This window comes from Oncorhynchus keta, chromosome 10, assembly GCF_023373465.1.
Source record: "Oncorhynchus keta strain PuntledgeMale-10-30-2019 chromosome 10, Oket_V2, whole genome shotgun sequence".
In the NCBI taxonomy this organism is placed as follows: Eukaryota; Metazoa; Chordata; class Actinopteri; order Salmoniformes; family Salmonidae; genus Oncorhynchus; species Oncorhynchus keta.
In genome coordinates, this window is record NC_068430.1 from 21,757,925 (window position 1) to 21,778,227 (window position 20,303).

General features: G+C 42.3%; 2 protein-coding genes across 10 annotated transcripts; both read right to left on the reverse strand.

Moving 5' to 3' along the window:
• Positions 1 to 6,321: 6,321 nt before the first annotated feature.
• LOC118389457 (glutathione hydrolase 7-like) lies at positions 6,322 to 10,583 on the reverse strand. Of its 7 annotated transcripts, XM_035779364.2 has the most exons (16): positions 10,530 to 10,583; positions 10,124 to 10,276; positions 9,699 to 9,976; positions 9,449 to 9,603; positions 9,197 to 9,314; positions 8,938 to 9,005; positions 8,782 to 8,855; positions 8,455 to 8,636; positions 8,284 to 8,371; positions 7,888 to 8,015; positions 7,708 to 7,796; positions 7,379 to 7,531; positions 7,151 to 7,268; positions 6,885 to 7,022; positions 6,682 to 6,781; positions 6,322 to 6,562 (listed from the first exon to the last, which is right to left on the reverse strand). In XM_035779364.2, the coding sequence occupies exons 2-16, from the start codon at positions 10,269 to 10,271 to the stop codon at positions 6,411 to 6,413; spliced, it is 1,989 nt and encodes a 662-aa protein (XP_035635257.1). In that variant the 5' UTR covers positions 10,272 to 10,276; positions 10,530 to 10,583; the 3' UTR covers positions 6,322 to 6,410. The 7 variants fall into 7 exon arrangements, 4 of the variants coding, with proteins under 4 accessions (XP_035635257.1, XP_035635256.1, XP_035635255.1 ...); XM_035779363.2 differs by lacking the exon at positions 10,530 to 10,583 and having other exon boundaries at positions 8,455 to 8,633; positions 10,124 to 10,510; XM_035779362.2 differs by lacking the exon at positions 10,530 to 10,583 and having other exon boundaries at positions 9,449 to 9,600; positions 10,124 to 10,508.
• A 188-nt stretch (positions 10,584 to 10,771) lies between these two features.
• LOC127932165 (uncharacterized) lies at positions 10,772 to 18,540 on the reverse strand. Of its 3 annotated transcripts, none has more exons than XM_052526677.1 (4): positions 18,486 to 18,540; positions 12,908 to 13,200; positions 12,707 to 12,812; positions 10,772 to 12,549 (listed from the first exon to the last, which is right to left on the reverse strand). In XM_052526677.1, exons 2-4 carry the CDS (start codon positions 13,023 to 13,025, stop codon positions 12,285 to 12,287), a joined length of 489 nt encoding a protein of 162 aa, XP_052382637.1. In that variant the 5' UTR covers positions 13,026 to 13,200; positions 18,486 to 18,540; the 3' UTR covers positions 10,772 to 12,284. The 3 variants fall into 3 exon arrangements, with proteins under 3 accessions (XP_052382637.1, XP_052382636.1, XP_052382635.1); XM_052526676.1 differs by lacking the exon at positions 18,486 to 18,540 and adding an exon at positions 17,230 to 17,298; XM_052526675.1 differs by lacking the exon at positions 18,486 to 18,540 and adding an exon at positions 16,802 to 17,188.
• Between the last annotated feature and the right edge of the window lie 1,763 nt (positions 18,541 to 20,303).

Sequence of the window (20,303 nt, forward strand, 5' to 3'; positions counted from 1 at the left end):
TTGACCTAAATGACTAATGATGATAAATACAATCCACCTGTGTGTAATCAAGTCTCCGTATAAATGCCCCTGCACTGTGATAGTCTCAGAGGTCCGTTAAAAGCGCAGAGAGCATCATGAAGAACAAGGAACACACCAGGCAGGTCCGAGATACTGTTGTGAAGAAGTTTAAAGCCAGATTTGGATACAAAAATATTTCCCAAGCTTTAAACATCCCAAGGAGCACTGTGCAAGCGATAATATTGAAATGGAAGGAGTATCAGACCACTGCAAATCTACCAAGACCTGGCCGTCCCTCTAAACTTTCAGCTCATACAAGTTGAAGACTGATGATGCAGCCAAGAGGCCCATGATCCCTCTGGATGAACTGCAGAGATCTACAGCTGAGGTGGGAGACTCTGTCCATAGGACAACAATCAGTCGTATATTGCACAAATCTGGCCTTTATGGAAGAGTGGCAAGAAGAAAGCCATTTCTTAAAGATATCCATAAAAAGTGTTGTTTAAAGTTTGCCACAAGCCACCTGGGAGACACACCAAACATGTGGAAGAAGGTGCTCTGGTCAGATGAAACCAAAATTGAACTTTTTGGCAACAATGCAAAACGTTATGTTTGGCATAAAAGCAACACAGCTCATCACCCTGAACACACCATCCCCACTGTCAAACATGGTGGTGGCAGCATCATGGTTTGGGCCTGCTTTTCTTCAGCAGGGACAGGGAAGATGGTTAAAATTGATGGGAAGATGGATGGAGCCAAATACAGGACCATTCTGAAAGAAAACCTGATGGAGTCTGCAAAAGACCTGAGACTGGGACGGAGATTTGTCTTCCAACAAGACAATGATCCAAAACATAAAGCAAAATCTACAATGGAATGGTTCAAAAATAAACATATCCAGGTGTTAAAATGGCCAAGTCAAAGTCCAGACCTGAATCCAATTGAGAATCTGTGAAAAGAACTGAAAACTGCTGTTCACAAATGCTCTCCATCCAACCTCACTGAGCTCGAGCTGTTTTGCAAGGAGGAATGGGGAAAAATGTCAGTTTCTCGATGTGCAAAACTGATAGAGACATACCCCAAGCGACTTACAGCTGTAATCGCAGCAAAAGGTGACGCTACAAAGTATTAACTTAAGGGGGCTGAATAATTTTGCATGCCCAATTTTTCAGTTTTTGATTTGTTAAAAAAGTTTGAAATATCCAATAAATGTCGTTCCACTTCATGATTGTGTCCCACTTGTTGTTGATTCTTCACAAAAAAATACAGTTTTATATCTATATGTTTGAAGCCTGAAATGTGGCAAAAGGTCGCAAAGTTCAAGGGGGCCGAATACTTTCGCAAGGCACTGTAACAAACTGACCCTAGCCCCCCGACACATAAACTACTGCAGCATAAATACTGGAGGCTGAGACACAGATAACTACTCAAACCTGAGTCAATACATGTTCGAATCCCCTTTGGCAGCGATTACGACTTTCTGGATAAATCTCTTAAGAGCTTTTCACACCTGGATTGTGAAACATTTGCCCATTATTCTTTTCAAAATTCTTCAAGCTCGGTTGTTGATCATGGCTAGACCGTTTTCAGGTCTTGCCATAGATTTTCAAGCAGATTTAAGTCAAAACTGTAACTCAGCCACTCAGGAACATTCACTGTCTTCTTGGTAAGCAACTCCAGTGTAGATATGGCCATGCTCAAAGGGATATTCAGTGTCTGCTTTTTATTTTTTACCCATCTACCAAATAGGTGCCCTTCTTTGCGAGGCATTGGAAAACTTCCCTGGTCTTTTTAGCAGAGTATGTGTTAGAAATTCACTGCTCGAGCGTGGGATACAGAGATGAGGTAGCCATTCAAAATGATCTAAAACAATATTATTGCACACTGTGAGTCCATGCAATTTATGTGACTTGTCAAGTTTTACTCCTGAACTTATGTAGGTTTACCCTAACAAAGGGGTTGAATACTTATTGACTCAAGAGATTTCAGTTTTTAATTTTTTATTCATTTGTACAAATGTTGAAAAACAATTCCAATTTGACATTAAGGGATATTTTGTGTTGGCAGTCAATTGTTTTTCTCAATTGAATCCATTTTAAATTCATGCTGTAACGCAACAAAATGTGGAAAAAGTCAAGGGGTGTGAATACTTTGAAGGCACTGTATGTGAAATACATTCATTTTCCATATGGGCTGGCCAGCGACATAATCCATCTCCCAGGAATATGTGGTTAGTCATCTGTCATAATTATGGTTTTGTATTGTTCTCAATAACAGAAAGTTTCATAAAATGTGTTCTTAAGCCATTATGATACTGTTTTGTCTTTTTATAGTGACATTGGAGGTATGTATTTGTTTGTCAACCTTCCTATGCCAATTTCCTATGACATCAGCCCTTTGGCCTCTAAACCTTCAAGCTGTATACTGGACCCTATTCCAACTAAACTACTGAAAGAGCTGCTTCCTGTGCTTGGCCCTCCTATGTTGAACATAATAAACGGCTCTCTATCCACTGGATGTGTACCAAACTCACTAAAAGTGGCAGTAATAAAGCCTCTCTTGAAAAAGCCAAACCTTGACCCAGAAAATATAAAAAACAATCGGCCTATATCGAATCTTCCATTCCTCTCAAAGATTTTAGAGAAGGCTGTTGCGCAGCAACTCACTGCCTTCCTGAAGACAAACAATGTATACGAAATGCTTCAGTCTGGTTTTAGACCCCATCATAGCACTGAGACGGCACTTGTGAAGGTGGTAAATGACATTTTAATGGCATCGGACCGAGGCTCTGCATCTGTCCTCGTGCTCCTAGACCTTAGTGCTGCTTTTGATACCATCGATCACCACATTCTTTTGGAGAGATTGTAAACCCAAATTGGTCTACACAGACAAGTTCTGGCCTGGTTTAGATCTTATCTGTCGGAAAGATATCAGTTTGTCTCTGTGAATGGTTTGTCCTCTGACAAATCAACTGTACATTTCGGTGTTCCTCAAGGTTCTGTTTTAGGACCACTATTGTTTTCACTATATATTTTACCTCTTGGGGATGTTATTCGAAAACATAATGTAAACTTTCACTGCTATGCGGATGACACACAGCTGTACATTTCAATGAAACATGGTGAAGCCCCAAAATTGCCCTCGCTAGAAGCATGTGTTTCAGACATAAGGAAGTGGATGGCTGCAAACTTTCTACTATTAAACTCGGACAAAACAGAGATGCTTGTTCTAGGTCCCAAGAAACAAAGAGATCTTCTGTTGAATCTGACAATTAATCTTAATGGTTGTACAGTCGTCTCAAATAAAACTGTGAAGGACCTCGGCGTTACTCTGGACCCTGATCTCTCTTTTGAAGAACATATCAAGACCATTTCGAGGACAGCTTTTTTCCATCTACGTAACATTGCAAAAATCAGAAACTTTCTGTCCAAAAATGATGCAGAAAAATTAATCCATGCTTTTGTCACTTCTAGGTTAGACTACTGCAATGCTCTATTTTCCGGCTACCCGGATAAAGCACTAAATAAACTTCAGTTAGTGCTAAATACGGCTGCTAGAATCCTGACTAGAACCAAAAAATTTGATCATATTACTCCAGTGCTAGCCTCTCTACACTGGCTTCCTGTCAAAGCAAGGGCTGATTTCAAGGTTTTACTGCTAACCTACAAAGCATTACATGGGCTTGCTCCTACCTACCTCTCTGATTTGGTCCTGCCGTACATACCTACACGTACGCTACGGTCACAAGACGCAGGCCTCCTAATTGTCCCTAGAATTTCTAAGCAAACAGCTGGAGGCAGGGCTTTCTCCTATAGAGCTCCATTTTTATGGAACGGTCTGCCTACCCATGTCAGAGACGCAAACTCGGTCTCAACCTTTAAGTCTTTACTGAAGACTCATCTCTTCAGTGGGTCATATGATTGAGTGTAGTCTGGCCCAGGAGTGGGAAGGTGAACGGAAAGGCTCTGGAGCAACGAACCGCCCTTGCTGTCTCTGCCTGGCCGGTTCCCCTCTTTCCACTGGGATTCTCTGCCTCTAACCCTGTTACGGGGCTGAGTCACTGGCTTGCTGGGGCTCTCTCGTGCCGTCCCTGGGGGGGTGCGTCACCTGGGTGGGTTGATTCACTGTTGTGGTCGGCCTGTCTGGGTTGCCCCCCTTGGGTTGTACCGTGGCGGAGATCTTTGTGGGCTATACTCGGCCTTGTCTCAGGATGGTAAGTTGGTGGTTGAAGATATCCCTCTAGTGGTGTGGGGGATGTGCTTTGGCAAAGTGGGTGGGGTTATATCCTTCCTGTTTGGCCCTGTCCGGGGTGTCCTCGGATGGGGCCACAGTGTCTCCTGACCCCTCCTGTCTCAGCCTCCAGTATTTATGCTGCAGTAGTTTATGTGTCGGGGGGCTAGGGTCAGTTTGTTATATCTGGAGTACTTCTCCTGTCCTATTCGGTGTCCTGTGTGAATCTAAGTGTGCGTTCTCTAATTCTCTCCTTCTCTCTTTCTTTCTCTCTCTCGGAGGACCTGAGCCCTAGGACCATGTCCCAGGACTACCTGACATGAGGACTCCTTGCTGTCCCCAGTCCACCTGGCCATGCTCCTGCTCCAGTTTCAACTGACCTGAGCCCTAGGACCGTGCCCCAGGACTACCTGACATGAAGGCTCCTTGCTGTCCCCAGTCCACCTGACTGTGCTGCTGCTCCAGTTTCAACTGTTCTGCCTTATTATTATTCGACCATGCTGGTCATTTATGAACATTTGAACATCTTGGTCATGTTCTGTTATAATCTCTACCCGGCACAGCCAGAAGAGGACTGGCCACCCCACATAGCCCGGTTCCTCTCTAGGTTTCTTCCTAGGTTTTGGCCTTTCTAGGGAGTTTTTCCTAGCCACCGTGCTTTTACACCTGCATTGTTTGCTGTTTGGGGTTTTAGGCTGGGTTTCTGTACAGCACTTTGAGATATCAGCTGATGTACGAAGGGCTATATAAATAAATTTGATTTGATTTGATTTGATTTGGCACATTCTCTACTCCGAAGAGGCCCTGGCTAGTAGGAGAGTATGTGTTGTAAGTGTAACGGATGTGAAACGGCTAGCTTATTTAGCGGTACGCACTAAATAGCGTTTCAATCGGTGACGTCACCTGCTCTGAGACCTTGAAGTAGTAGTTCCCCTTGCTCTGTAAGGGCCGTGGCTTTTGTGGAGCGATGGGTAACAATGCTTCGTGAGTGACTGTTGTTGATGTGTGCAGAGGGTCCCTGGTTCGCACCCGGGTATGGGCGAGGGGGCGGTCTAAAGTTATACTGTTACATAAGGAAGGTGTTGAGCACACAGTTTAATACTTTGGGGCTGCTGATTAACAAGCTAAAGAGTTAAAACCAACAATGAAAACATAGACACAGGCACATGCCTTTAATGTAAGGGTTGACAGTGCCACTGATATTTGAATAAGAGAGTAACTTTTTAAAATCTGGATATTTGCCATTTCAACCCATCCCACACTGAATTCATTATTAGGAGCAGGGTTTGGTGGCTTGTTTGGGAGTCAACATTCACACATGAAGTGCATTCTTGGAGATATACAGTTGCTGGTGGCTATATGGATCATCTTTACCTCGACAAAACAGCAGTGACTAACAGCAAATATCAGATTTGTAAAGCTATTGAGCGATAATGTATTTGCCTCTAACTTCTACCAAACATTAGGCCAAACTATATTTATCTAGTTCTGCCTAGGCAAGTAGTGCCCCCTATTGGACAACCAATACTATTGTGACCTAGGTTGATGGGTATAGGCTACTCACATCTTCACACGCAGAATCTGAGATGAAATTCATGTCTACCATAAGAGGTTGGTGGCAGGCACCTTAATTGGGGCGGACGGGCTCGTGGTAACGGCTGGAGCGGAATGGGATCAAATACATCAAACTCATGGTTTCCCTGTGTCTGATGCCATTCCATGGACGCTGTTCCGGGCCATTATTATGAGCGGTCCTCCCGTCATCAGCCTCCTGTGATGTCTACCACCTTTGTATTAGATCTGTCTTAATGTATGCCATCATCCAGGAGGGACATATTTATAAAAAAAATTGTGGGGGAACCAGTCGGATAAAACACTCCAAACAGTCTAACCGACCACTCAGAGGTGCCCGCATAGTCCTAAAGCACACCATTGCCTCATTTTGTATCACTTTCCAATGATAAAACTTGGGAGAAGACAAAAATGCAATTTCAGAATGTGTGTGTGTGTGTGGGGCGGGGGGAGGACATGTCCCCACCGCCACCATTGGAAGTTGCACGCCAGCCATCATCAAACTAGGTAAATCTAAAATTGTAATATATTCATTTTTTAATAAACATACAACCCAAATATTACTTAATCTTATGTTCACGTTGAAATAAAGCCATATTCTCAGAAAGCTAGGCAGAGCCAGCCGCAGCACGAGGGTCAACAATGCCCCTAATGATGTCATTGGTTTTCTGGGCACCCTGCACCAGGGACAGCAGCCCCACCCTGTAGACAGTGTGTCCTTTCAAACGCAACACCTTCACATCCTCCTCCAGGAACTCAGCTGAGGGGAGATAGTTTGGAAAATAAGAATTAGAAAAAAGTGAGTGGTTTCAAACCATTTCAAAGCTGATTTCCCACCCACAATTAAGTGTAGATAAAGAAAATATCAGAAATGCTCACAGTCCACCAGGAGTCTGCTCGGCTTAAGTTGGGGATGGAGTCGTCCCAGTGATATGCTATCATTCAGATTTTTGTTATATGATAAAATATTAATCAAGACCTGAAACAAAAAGCACAATGAAAGGTAATTAAACTACAAGGACATTAACTTTTAGATAACAAAAAGGCATGAACATTAAAGAGTATTTTTTTACATGTCAGACCTGGGTGACACCACTGAGGCTGGACTCTCCATTAGAAGATCCCAGGGCCACATAGGATCCACATTTACCTAGAGACGGTATCACAATTGTTGGCATAATAAATGACAGAGGCCGCTTGCCTGGCTGGACCCTGTTCGTCTGCAAAGAAAACAAAAGTGTTGATGTAGGATATTTTTACAAAAAGGTTGTTTCTCTGATTGACAGTGTAGAATTATGTTAATACATTATACAGCCCAAACTTGCATTGTACTGTGGTATGCTGTTACCAGGTTAGATATTAACAGTCCCTGGGTTTTAATTGGCCAGGAGAAGTCCAAGATCTGGCTGTTCAGGAGAATGCCTGAAGGGGTTAAAATTCTACTTCCAAAGGGCCTGTTCAGTGAGCTGAAACATAAAAATAAAAAAATTGAACAAGTGCAAGACTTAAGCTATCCCACACCATATCGCTAATGTAAACATGTTATCTCCTTCAGGTAAACTCCTAATCACAGCACCTGGTAACAGACACAATGATGTCATCGGGACCCATCACGACCACCTGGCTGGCCACAGCTCCACTCGGCAGGTCATAGACAGTAGAGTAGTGTCTGGGAGGAGATGCCTGCGAGTCACTGATCAACTGACGGAGCACTACAGCCTGTGGCTTGCTTTAACGGAGACACAGATATAAGGTGGTGGGGGGGGGCACTGCACATCCTCCTCCATCAGTAGAGGACAATTGTTCACAGAAATTCCTGTCATTGCATTTCAGAAGGACTTAAATTGCATGGCTAATCTACTTAGAACATGGTGAGGAAGTGAATGCACGCTTGTTAATGTTTACCTTAGCATCTTGGAGATGAGTGCAGAAACTGATGGGGCATACACAGGGTCTCCGAGCCCACTAGCCATAGTCAGGGACGCTTTCAGTGACTTCAAAATTAACACAATACACTTTTATTAGGGGAACCTTTTCTGCACACTGAATGACATGGGTCTCACTTCAGAGCTTGAGATACAGTACCTCAGCAATCCAGTGGTTTGCTCTATACGTTGTACTATTCCCATTGAGGTGGAAGTCCTCCAAAATGTTGAGGGCTGAGATCAGAGCAGCACCAATAGAAGGGGGAGGCGGCACGAGAACTCGGAATCCTGAGGGAGGGTGTTGTCAGGAAATATTGTGTAGACCTGAAGAGGCTGGTCAGGGGAGGACAGCTCATAATAATGGATGGAATCCAACAATTAATTATGTTCCAGCCATTATTATGAGCCTGTCCTACTACCCATTTAAAGTGCCACCAGGCACCACTGGTGTAGACAAAATATTATGTTGACAAATGCAGCTAATCCCAACATACTGTAGAATTTTCTTGTTTGTAGGCTACTTCCTATAAAGAGTATGAAGTATGACTATGTTTACCCTGATACAGGCCTTCAATTGGCTGCTCTATGACTGCACTGTAGTTTCTGAAATCCTCCTTGGTTAGAATTCCTCCATTTTCTTGCACCTAAAATACAACACAGGTTAAATATGCATATGATTCAATGCAATTTGCTGAGGGCTATGTTCTTAGCTAACGCATTTATTTACCTCACTGGCCATTTCCTGTGTTAGAGTCCCATTGTAGAATTCTGACACCCCAGCCTCCAGGACAGCAGCCAGACTTGGCGTTTTCATAAGAGAGCCGGGGGACAGAGCATGGCCTTTTGGCAAGAACATGTCCCTGAAGCGCAATGACATATTCTGACCTTTCACCTTGGTTATGGCCTCTGCTGCAGGGTTAGACAAATATCAAAGTCTACTGGTGAAAACATGCAATTGGTCTAATTTTGTATTGAGGCTTTCATACAGATTGTACAGGCATGAGAAGTAAAACAGTAAGAAAAAGACATGGTATGATTGTGAATCACTCCTTACCAAGTCTGTGAGAGACATTAAAGCCATCTCTGGCTACGTTGGCAGCCCTGGTGACAATATCCTCCCATGACAGTCTGGGGTGAAACAATAACAAACATAGGCTAGTATGTGCTTCTGAACACAAACATGAAATTGCACATAATGACAACCCCTCACCTTCCATACAGTTTATGGGCTTGGTACAACCCTCTGAGCAAGCCTGGCACACCTACAATCAGACCTGGCTGGATGGTTAAGGAAAGACGTTACAATTTAAAAATCTCTTTTGAAGCCCCAGTGTACATGTTGCATGACTATCTGAGACTAGCCACACAATTCGAGATAATTGTTCAACACATTGTGTTATCCTAAAAATGAAAGATCTACAATAAGTTATGTATTTTTACTCATACACTGTTGTCATACAGCACATCACCTTTAGCTCTGGGTCAATTTGCAGGATCTCCTCCTTGATTCCAGAGGGTGCCGTTTCCTGGAAATTAATCACCTTCCTTATATTCTTCCGGATGTCATGAACCAGCATCACCCCTCCCCTACAGAAAAATACATAATTATGTCAGGTGGACCATGAATGTCCTGTCCATCCACATGATAACCTATGGACAATCATTATGCCACATATATAGTGCACTTGCCGTTAACTTTCTCAAATGCATTTGTCACTTACCCGCCAATACCTGATGCATGTGGATGGACTATCCCCAGGCACAGGGTGGCAACAATGGCAGAATCCACACTGGAGCCTTGTTCATTCAGCACCCTACGACCAAGCTCTGTACAGTGTTCATGGTCCGTCACCAACACACTCCCTCTGAAGACCTGCTGACCCCATTATAGTAAGGATGAGGATAAATATAAGGTAATAAGTAAAAGTTGTTCTAAATAGTTTCTATACATTTTTCTAAGTGAGAACATACCTCATTTGTCCCTAGATAAATCTGCAGGACCATAGCGGTGGTGACTGCTATGGCAATGATGAGAGAGGCAGCATAGATGGGTATGATGGCATCCTGCCAAGTGCCACACCTACTTGGCCCCCCAGGCTGCGGGTCCTTATCCATCTCTCTAAAGGAGGACAAGCTTAGATCAGCCAGGTTAGGGTGCTGGCTCCCAGAGGCTAGATGTCTCAGGGGCAATTCTTTTGGGAGACTGCTGAGGTCTGGAGCAGAACTGAGGCCACCATGGCCATGGAGACCTGGAGGGAGAGATTTTAGACCCTGTCAGAGTGGAGGTGGGCAAAAAAGAAAAAACTACTGTACATGTGTGGCAATTTGTGGTTGTTACAAGCAAGATTTGACTTGAGATCATATAAGTAGCATTGAGTTGCTACCAAACCAACTACCTGTGTTTCGGTTATGCTCATTCTGAAAGTTCCCATTTTGCCCTTTGGTCAATGTGTCATCCACAGTCAACTGAGGTAAGCCCTCAAAGCTCTTGTAACCAACTGGGGATTGTCTGCTACTAAGTTTAGTCTCAGGACTGACATCCATTTTCCCTATGTTCACACAGAGATAAGCACATGATGTACAATTAGACAGACACAGGACTACCCTCACCCTTCCCATCTGATGACTAGCAAAGCTGCAAGTCAGCATGATGAAAACAAGCTGTACAATAAAGGTACAACACAGGTGTTGGAGCAGTAGAATGTAGAGATACACAAAAACAATTGCACTATGTTACTAATCTAGAAGAACAGAAAATATAACACAGTTTTATGAGCTCTCCATTGCTTGCTTCCCTCTTACCTGCCTTAACACATGAATAATGACAAACGGGTTAAGAATTACTCAGCCAATCAGATTGGCCAATTAAGTAACCAATTGATCAGCCATTTTTTTAAAGTAGTATACACTGAGCTGTTTCTGTAACCTTCTTTTACATATTGTGTCACATAACATTGAATTGGATAACATTAGTAATGCTTTTTGGTCACCAAATAGCCCTGATCATGCAGTTCTGACAGGAATGGAATAAAGGAACAATGGTGCAATCACGTGGGTCATCCTTTTTATTGCTATATGAAATGTTTAACTCACACACAACAATCTGACAAAATACATACGTGTAATGATACAAATACCTTTTAATTTCCCTCAACATATTTTTTAGCAATTTTTTTTGCAAAAGCTTTGCACAGAAATATGCATGCCACTGACAGTTTTGCCATAGCCACAAACTATCAAGCCTACAAACATATCTCATTTGATATTTGTATTCATTATGGATCCCCACTAGTTGCTGCCAAAGCAGCAGCTACTTTTCCTGGGGTTCAGCAAAATTATGGCAGTTTATACCATTTTAAAACATTACAATACATTCACAGATTTCACAACACACTGTGTGCCCTCAGGCCCCTACTCCACCACTACCACATATTTACAGTACTAAATCCATGTGTATGTATAGTGCGTATGTTATCGTATGTGTGTGTATGTATGTGTCTTTGCCTATGTTTGTGTTGCTTCACAGTCCCATAAGGTGTTTTTTAATCTGTTTTGAAAAATCTATTTTTACTGCTTGCGTCAGTTACTTGATGTGGAATAAATTCTGTGTAGTCAAGGCTCTATGTAGTACTGTGTGCCTCCCATAGTCTGTTCTGGACTTGGGGACTGTGAAGAGACCTCGTGGCATGTCTTGTGGGGTATGCATTGATGTCCGAGCTGTGTGCCAGTAGTTCAAACAGACAGCTTGGTGCATTGAACATGTCAATCAATACCTCTCATAAATAAAAGTAGTGATGAAATCAATTTCTCCTCCACTATCTCTGTGTGCATCCAAGGGCCAGCCGTGCTGCTGTGTTCTGAGCCAATTACAAGTCCTTTTTTGTGGCACCTGACCACACGACTGAACAGTAGTCAAGGTGCGACAAAACTAGGGCCTGTAGGACCTGCCTTGTTGATAGTGATGTTAAGAAGGCAGAGTATCACTTTATTATAGACAGACTTATCCCCATCTTAGCTACTACTGCATCAATATGTTTTGGCCATTACAGTTTACAATCTAGGGTTACTCCAAACATTTTAGTCATCTCAACTTGCTCAATTTCCACAATATTTATTACAAGATTTAGTTGAGGTTTAGGGTTTGTTGAGTGTTTTGTTCCAAATACAATGCTTTTAGTTTCAGAAATATTTAGGGCAAACTTATTCCTTGATATATTCACATCTTCATTCTCTTGTCATGTACAGTACAGGTTAAAAATTAATTTTTAGCTGCCAGTGAACAAGTGACAATTCCAAGTAACAAGCTTTGTGTTTTGAATCAAATGGGGTAGATAGGATTCCTTTGGGAAATACCTTAATCTACACAAGATTGAACTATGCAAAATGTGTTTGAATTACGACTTTATTTCACTATACGGAAATATGCTGCCAATCAATTTATGTTGCATTTGTGAAGGTGTCTGAGCATGTCTGTTTGTTTGTTTGTGTGTGTATGGTGTGAGCAGATTAAAGGTCCCTGTTGTTCTTGTGTTAAAAGCGCTCCCTGGTGCTGGGTGTTCAGTGGCTGAAGTTGTGGTGGCCTGGCTGTTGGAGGTAGGTTGTGCGTGTGCGGGGTGAGTGGCGCTGAGCTCGCTGGCGGACACAGTTCTGCCGCTGGATGCAGCTCCGTGTGAGGTGGTGGCGGTCCACCCGGGTCTGAGCCCTCTGGACACGAGCAACCTGTGAGACCTTAGCCAGCTGTCCAGCCATGGACACTGATCCACGAATGATCCGGCTGGGGCTGGTGGTGCTTCTTTGGACTGGGACCACTGGTTCTGACATCCTGCAGAGAAACAAATGCTTGTAAGCCCACAAATGCACACCCACATCTGTTCACATATACACAAGGACAATCAAATATTTGGTATCAGCGGCAGAACACGGATATTGAAAAATGCTTTGACAACTTTCTGTGTCAAATGCACAAAAGTCTCTCTCACCTGACGCCAGTTTCTGAGATGGGTTCAGTCTCCTCAGTGACAGGTGGACTTCTGTAGATAGATGTGGTGGCACACTCCACTACCTGCTCCTCCAATGGGTTCACTTCTGTAGAGCAACAAGAGAGCCAGTGTTACCCATATTTCCTCTAGTAGAGCACACTATGTAGCTACAGTCCAACCACTACTTCCTGTGAGACTGACCTTTATGGTTGATCAGAAGCCACCCTTCCTCAAGCATTTCTGTAGGGGTGGATGTCCTCTGGTCTGTAGAGATGTCATCATCTCTTCCAAAAAACAGACTAGTAAGCCTTCTGAACATGACTGGGTTCTGTTCTGTGTGGCGGTTGGAGGTGTTGTCTCTGACTCTGGGTCACAGACTTGGTTGTGATGTTCTTGCCTGTGTTCTCTTTCTTGTCCTTTCCTCTCCTTTCTTTGGCAGGAAACTCAGACGTCGCAGCAGAGGCTTTGGGTATCAAAATACTTCTCACAAAGACCTGGTTGAGAAAAACATTGTCATAAAATCTGGGTCCCATAACTCAAACCCACTGCACTGCCAACTGCACTGAGGCTAAGAAACACTGAAAAATCCATGATAATTGAGAATTTCAATAATAATTTTTCAAAGGCTGGCCATGCTTCCACCTGGCTACCCCCACCCCGGTCAACAGCCCTGCAACCCCACAGCAACTTGCCCAAGCCTCCCCCATTTCTCCTTCACCCAAATCCAGATAGCTGATGTTCTGAAAGAGCTGCAAAATCTCAACCCCTACAAATCAACTGGGCTAGACAATCTGGATTGTTACAATTGTTGCAACCCCTATTACTAGCCTGCTCAACCGCTCTTTCGTATCGTCTGAGATCCTCAAAGATTGGAAACCTGGCCAAGGCTTTTGACTCTGACAATTACCACATTCTTATCGGCAGACTAAACAGCCTTGGTTTCTAAAATGACTGCCTTGCCTGGTTCACCAACTACTTCTCATACGGAGTTCAGTGTGTCAAATCGGAGGGCCTGTTGTCCGGACCGCTGGCAGTCTCTATGGGGGTGCCACAGGGTTCAATCCTCGGGTCGACTCTTTTCTCTGTATACATCAATGATGTCGCTCTTGCTGCTGGTGATTCTCTGATCCACCTCTATACAGATGACACCATTCTGTAGACTTCTGGCGCATCTTTGGACACTGTGTTAACCAACCTCCAGACAAGCTTCAATGCCATACAACTCTCCTTCCGTGGCCTCCAACTGCACTTAAATGCAAGTAAAACTAAATGCATGCTCTTCAACTGATCGCTGCCCACACCTGCCCGCCTGCCCATCACTACTCTGGACGGATTCTGACTTAGAATATGTGGACAACTACAAATACCTAGGTATCTGGCTAGACTGTAAACTCTCCTTCCAGACTGATATTAAGCATCTCCAATCCAAAATAAAATCTAGAACCAGGTTCCTATTTCGCAACAAAGCATCCTTCACTCATGCTGCCAAACATACCCTCGTAAAACTGACTATCCTACTGATCCTTGACTTCGGCAATGTTATTTACAAAATAGCCTCCAACACTCTACTCAGCAAACTGGAAGCAGTATATCACAGTGCCATTAGTTTTGTCACCAAAGCCCCATATACTACCCACCACTGCGACCTGTATGCGCTCGTTGGCTTATCTCAGCTCACTGGTCACCATTGCAACACCCACTAGTAGCATGCGCTCCAGCAGGTATATTTCACTAGTCATCCCCAAAGCCAACACCTCATTTTGCCGCCTTTCCTTCCAGTTCTCTGCTGCCAATGACTGGAACGATTTGCAAAAAGATCTAAATCACTGAAGTTGGAGACATATCTCCCTCACTAACTTTAAACGTCAGCTGTCAGAACAGCTTACCGATCGCTGCAGCTGTATACAGCCCATCTGTAAATAGCCCATCCAACCAACTCATCCCCAAATCTGTTTTTCTGCTCTTTTGCACACCAGTATTTCTACTTGCACATCCTCATCTGTACATTAATCACTCCAGTGTAAATTGCTAAATTGTCATTATTTCACCACTATTGGCCCATTTATTGCCTTACCTCCTTACTTAATTCGCTCACACTATATATAGATGTTTCTAATGTGTTATTGACTGTACGTTTGTTTATCCCATGTGTAACTCTGTGTTGTTTTTGTCACACTGCTTTGCTTTATCTTAGCCAGGTTGTAAATGAGAATTGTTCTCAACTGGCCTACCTGGTTAAATAAAATGTGAAATATAAAAAAAATAGATAAGCGAACAGACTTGCAGATCTAGGGGCACGAGGCCCATGGCTGCAGAGTTCACTTTGTTATTATGTGCTCAGCTTGAATCCTCTTCATAACCACTGACCAGGAATACTAACAAATGGCAGGATCCTTTTAGATACACCATGTCCGAGAGAAAGACTGCGCTTTTAATTATAACCGTCTTTTGAGCAGATGCTTTTATCCAAGGGGACTCAACACAGAGTCGGTATAGGCCTATATATCAGTAAAACCCACAACTCTCTCTAATGTTGTCAGTAGAAAGCCCCAACCAACTGAACCACCAGTAAAAATATACAGTATATCTGTAGCTAGGCATATATAGCACCATTCCATTCTACATCCAAAGTACCTAATAGGTCTCCCGGGTGGCACAGCGGTCTAAGGCACTGCATCTCAGTGCTAGAGGTGTCACTACTGACCCTGGTTTGATTCCAGGCTGTATCACAACTGGCCGTGATTGGAAGTCCCATAGGGCGGTGCACAATTGGCCCAGCGTCGTTCGGGTTAGGGTTTGGCCGGGGAAGGCAGTCATTGTCAATAAGAATTTCTTCGTAACAGACTTGCCTAGTTAAATAAAAGGTAAAGAAAAATATATTTAAAAAATAATAATCTCAGTCCTTATGAAATGTATGGACTTGAAAATCTAATATGCAAGACTATTAAAAGGCATCCTTTTAGAGAGTTCTCACTACCAAATATGGTAATGAGGAAGTCCAGTCGCGAGTAGTGTGAGAGGATATAGAAGTATTTTTGTTTGTATTAAACCCCTTTGGTGGGGGAAAAATAATTCTGATTGGCTGGGCCTGGCTGCCAACAGGATGGCATAGTCCCATCCTCTTGGCAGCCAGGCTCACCCATGGCTGCACCCCTAAACCAGTCATGTGAAATCCATAGATTAGGGCCTAATAGATTTATTTCAATTGACTGATTTCCTTATAAGAAATGTAACTCAATAAAATCTTTGAAATTGTTGCATTTATATTTTTGTTCAGTGTATTTAAAAAAAAGTATACTAAGATATAATAATAGAATAAACGTGGCAAAAACAAATGTAGACACTAATAAAATCATTTTTATAGCGTCCAAAATATTTTTCTACAACGTGTGGGAGTACCAAGATGGAAGCATGAAGGCTCCAAAACAGCACCTCCCGGGTCATCCTTTTGTGTATATATAAATAATTGGCAGCTACTCAGCTGAGCAAATATGTGGCCTATTGCAGGGTTTCCCAAACTCGGCCCTGGGCCTCCTCCCACTAGGTCCAGGTGTTGGTGTTTGCCCTAGCAAGATTTATATAACCAACTCATCATCAAGCTTTGATTATCGTCCCTGAATGCGTCAGATGTGTATGCAACTGACGTCATTATTCAAAACCTAAACAACAGCTTGAGCAGGAATCAAGAAAGGGACGAAGCTGGGATACCACTGAAAGGCTAAACAAACCATTTCACGATGACAAAGAAAACCTGGACGTTAGCCTTATATCAGCAGAGAAAGAACTTTGAAATGAAAAGCTGGATATGAAAGCTACTCCTTTGGTGCAGGTGACATAACATCAAAGTCTCGTCTGAAATTGGGGCAGTTGCAATGACAGCCAGCGGTAGTTCAGCGACCGAAAGACTGGATAATAATAGAACAGACATATTTAATGTTCTCCTTTTCGGAAAGACGCCCCTCTTGCATTCATGTTAAAGCATTGGAGAAGGCCTGTCAATTACAAAATTCTGAAAACTGTGTTGATAAAGGACCGGTTTGGATGCACGCAGAATGATAGCAATAAATAGAAAGTCAAGCGGCAAATAAAACTTACCTATATTCACAGAATATTTCTCAGTTTTAGTAGAACATTCTGTGAACCCCAAATTTGTATTTGATAAGATGATGTAACCGATTTCTTCATGAATCCGTTTTCATTTGATGAGGTATCGGTTTATACCATCTTTTTTTCCAAAGATGTGCATCTGTTCTTGATTCTCTGTCTGGTCTTTGGAACTGTTTCTTTCCAAATTTAATCAAAACAGCTGATCGAGTAACGCAGCAACCGTATCCCCCTCCCGTTCGAGGTTTAGAACCAATCACGCAGTTAAAAAAGATCAGGTCTGCCCCTCATTTTGTGCAGACCTACATGGGCGTATTGGCCTTTTATGTTAAAATAGTTGCACTTGCAGCAGTGTTGTCTAGGCTTGAGGTGATTACCTTAAATGATCATAAATGAACTGTTATTTTTAAAATACTCACACCAACACCTCTGCAAAAGGACCAACAGCTACCTTTGAAGGCTCCCTCTGTCGTCACCTCACGATTCTAATACATTTAGACCCATTATTGCAAAAGTGCTTACGTATTTTCATTATTAGGCTACACACATTTTTCAAAACGTGATTATTAGAATAAATTGTCAACATTCTTGGTTATTTATGTATTTCTCTTTTTTTTTAAAGAATTCTCATACATAGTAAACACAAACCCATTCATTATCCATTGACAAAAAGTTCGAAAGCTAGGTAGGCCGCGTGATGTGTCAAATTTATGATGGTTATAAAGTGTGTTACAATGTTTACAATGGCATATATTTACAGCCTACAATGCATTCAATTCCTTTTCGTGCACTTGATTTGACGCGGTGGGGGTGTGTGAGGGTCTACTGGGACAGGGTGGTTGGTTTACTGTGGCTCGGGCGGGATCTAATTTGAAAGTCGCATTTACAACTATCCAGTGAAAACCTCGCGAGAGAGAGAAACTAGGTTTGCGTTCGTAAATTCAGAGCACAGAATAACTGCGGAATTTACGAACGTGCAATACCCTTGAATATGGCCTGTGTCAGTAAATTTACTTAAATTGTTACAGTCATCAACGCTCTAGATAACATGTACACAGGATAACTAGGGTTACTCGGCCTCTCCTAGGGCGAGTGAAATGAGTTGTTCTCTCATTTGTGTCTGGAAGTAGCTAGCCAACTTTAGCCAGTTTACTTGGGTGCTCGGATCAACCAGAGTTTCCAGTGTGCGCTCTGAATTTATGAAAGGACAATCTGATTTTACCAATGCGCCCTCAGGCACTCCAGAATGAATTTATGAACACACCTTATGTAGATGTCAGATAAGTGCAGTGTCAGTAGATGACGGAATATGGCCCCTTTTTGTTAGCTGAACTCATATGGTATATGATACCTTTTATAATTGTATAATTCCTTCTCACATCTATGCGCTCTCCTCCACTCAGCTTTTCCCTTCGCTTGTGGGCAGACTTCAGTGCACAACACATTAGCTGTCTGTGACCAGGCGTAAAAACCTTTCCAAGCAAAACCTTCAAACCGCTACACACAGTCTACATCGCTGTCATCATGTTAGCTAGCATCATAGTCAACATAGCTACTGGAACTAAAATTTTAGTAAACCGCTACAATCATGCAGTACAGTGCACAGTCAGCAAGCAGTTTAGAAGTTACACTGGTGGGCCCTGATGGCATTAAATGAATAAAACCAAAAGCTTACCTTGACTTGGAAGAGTTCCAGTGTTGGATAGCCAGCTAACTAACATATCATCCCTCTCTGTTTGAGCCAGGTGTTCGAGTAGGTTAACTAGCTAGAAGCATTCGCTAGCTAAGTAAGTGAAACATTTTATTTTTATTTCTCCTTTATTTAACCAGATAGGCTAGTTGAGAACAAGTTCTCATTTACAACGGCGACCTGGCCAAGATAAAGCAAAGCAGTGCGACACAAACAACAATACAGAGTTACACATGGAATAAACAAGCGTACAGTCAATAACACAGTAGAAAAGAAAGAAAGTATATATACAGTGTGTGCAAATGGCGTGAGGAGGTAGGCAGTAAGTGAAAATAAAACCAAATATCCCTCTCTTGCTTCTTAATTTTTAAAGAAATGAATTTGTTCAAAACTGTTCAATGATTGTCTTTCTCTCTCTTTGTGTCAACTACTCACCACATTTTATGCAGTGCAGTGCAGTGATAGCTAGCTGTAGCTTATGCTTTCACTACTAGATTTATTCTCTGATCCTTTGATTGGGTGGATAACATGTCAGTTCACGCTGCAAGAGCTCTGATAGGATGGAGGATGTCCTCTGGAAGTTGTCATAATTACTGTGTAAGTCTATGGAAGGGGGTGGGAACCTCGAGCCTCCTAGGTTTTGTATTGATGCCAATGTACAGAGGACAGGAACATATAGAGTGCGGTTGAGGCTACTGTAGATCTTCATTACATAACGGCGTGTTTAATCAATTATTTGGTGAAGTGAATATATTTAGCATAGTTTCATCTAAAAATGATAACTTTTTAAATGTTTCACTATTTTTATTTTTATGAAATTCACTGAGCAGGTTTTGGTCCTCCCCTCTTTCCTCCTCTGAGGAGACTCCATTGTGACACACACATACACACACAATCACACAGGGCCAGATTAAGAAATCATAGCCTTTTTTTCTCTTCAAGGCACACCATCATTTTCTGTAAACAAATCTGTGCACTAAGATGCAATTCAATGTGTGGTAAAAAAAAAAAAAGGAAAAAAAAGAGAAAAATAGCATTTACAATAAAGCCATAATAATGTTTGCCATGTGGTATAGGCTACAGTTGAGCAGAGGCATTTTTAGAATTTCCACATATGAAGGATGTTTTGTTGCAGGGTTTAAAAAATCAGTCTTTTAAAAAAGCATTTCATGCAATTCTAAGTCATTTACATGACAGAAGACAGCTGAATTTGTTTTAATACCACACAAAAGACATGAGTGCCTACTCTGACTGACAAATTGAGATCAATTCAAACAAACAATAGCCCAGGCCAATGAAGTGAATATTAGGAGGAAACATATACAGCTGAAGTCGGAAGATTACATACACCTTAGCCAAAAACATTTAAACTCAGTTTTTCACAATTCCTGACATTTAATCCTAGTAAAAATTCCCTGTCTTAGGTCAGTTAGGATCACCACTTTATTTTCAGAATGTGAAATGTCAGAATAATAGTAGAGAGAATGATTTATTTCTGCTTTTATTTCTTTCATCACATTCCCAGTGGATCAGAAGTTTACAGAGACTCAATTAGTATTTGGAAGCATTGCCTTTAAATGGTTTAATTTAGGTCAAATGTTTCGGATTGCCTTCCACAAGCTTCCCACAATAAGTTGGGTGAATTTTGGCCCATTCCTCCTGACAGAGCTGGTGTAACTGAGTCAGGTTTGTAGGCCTCCTTGCTCGCACATGCCTTTCTCAGTTCTGCCCACAAATTGTCTATGTGATTGAGGTTAGGGCTTTGTAATTGCCACTCCAATACCTTGACCTTGTTGTCCTTAA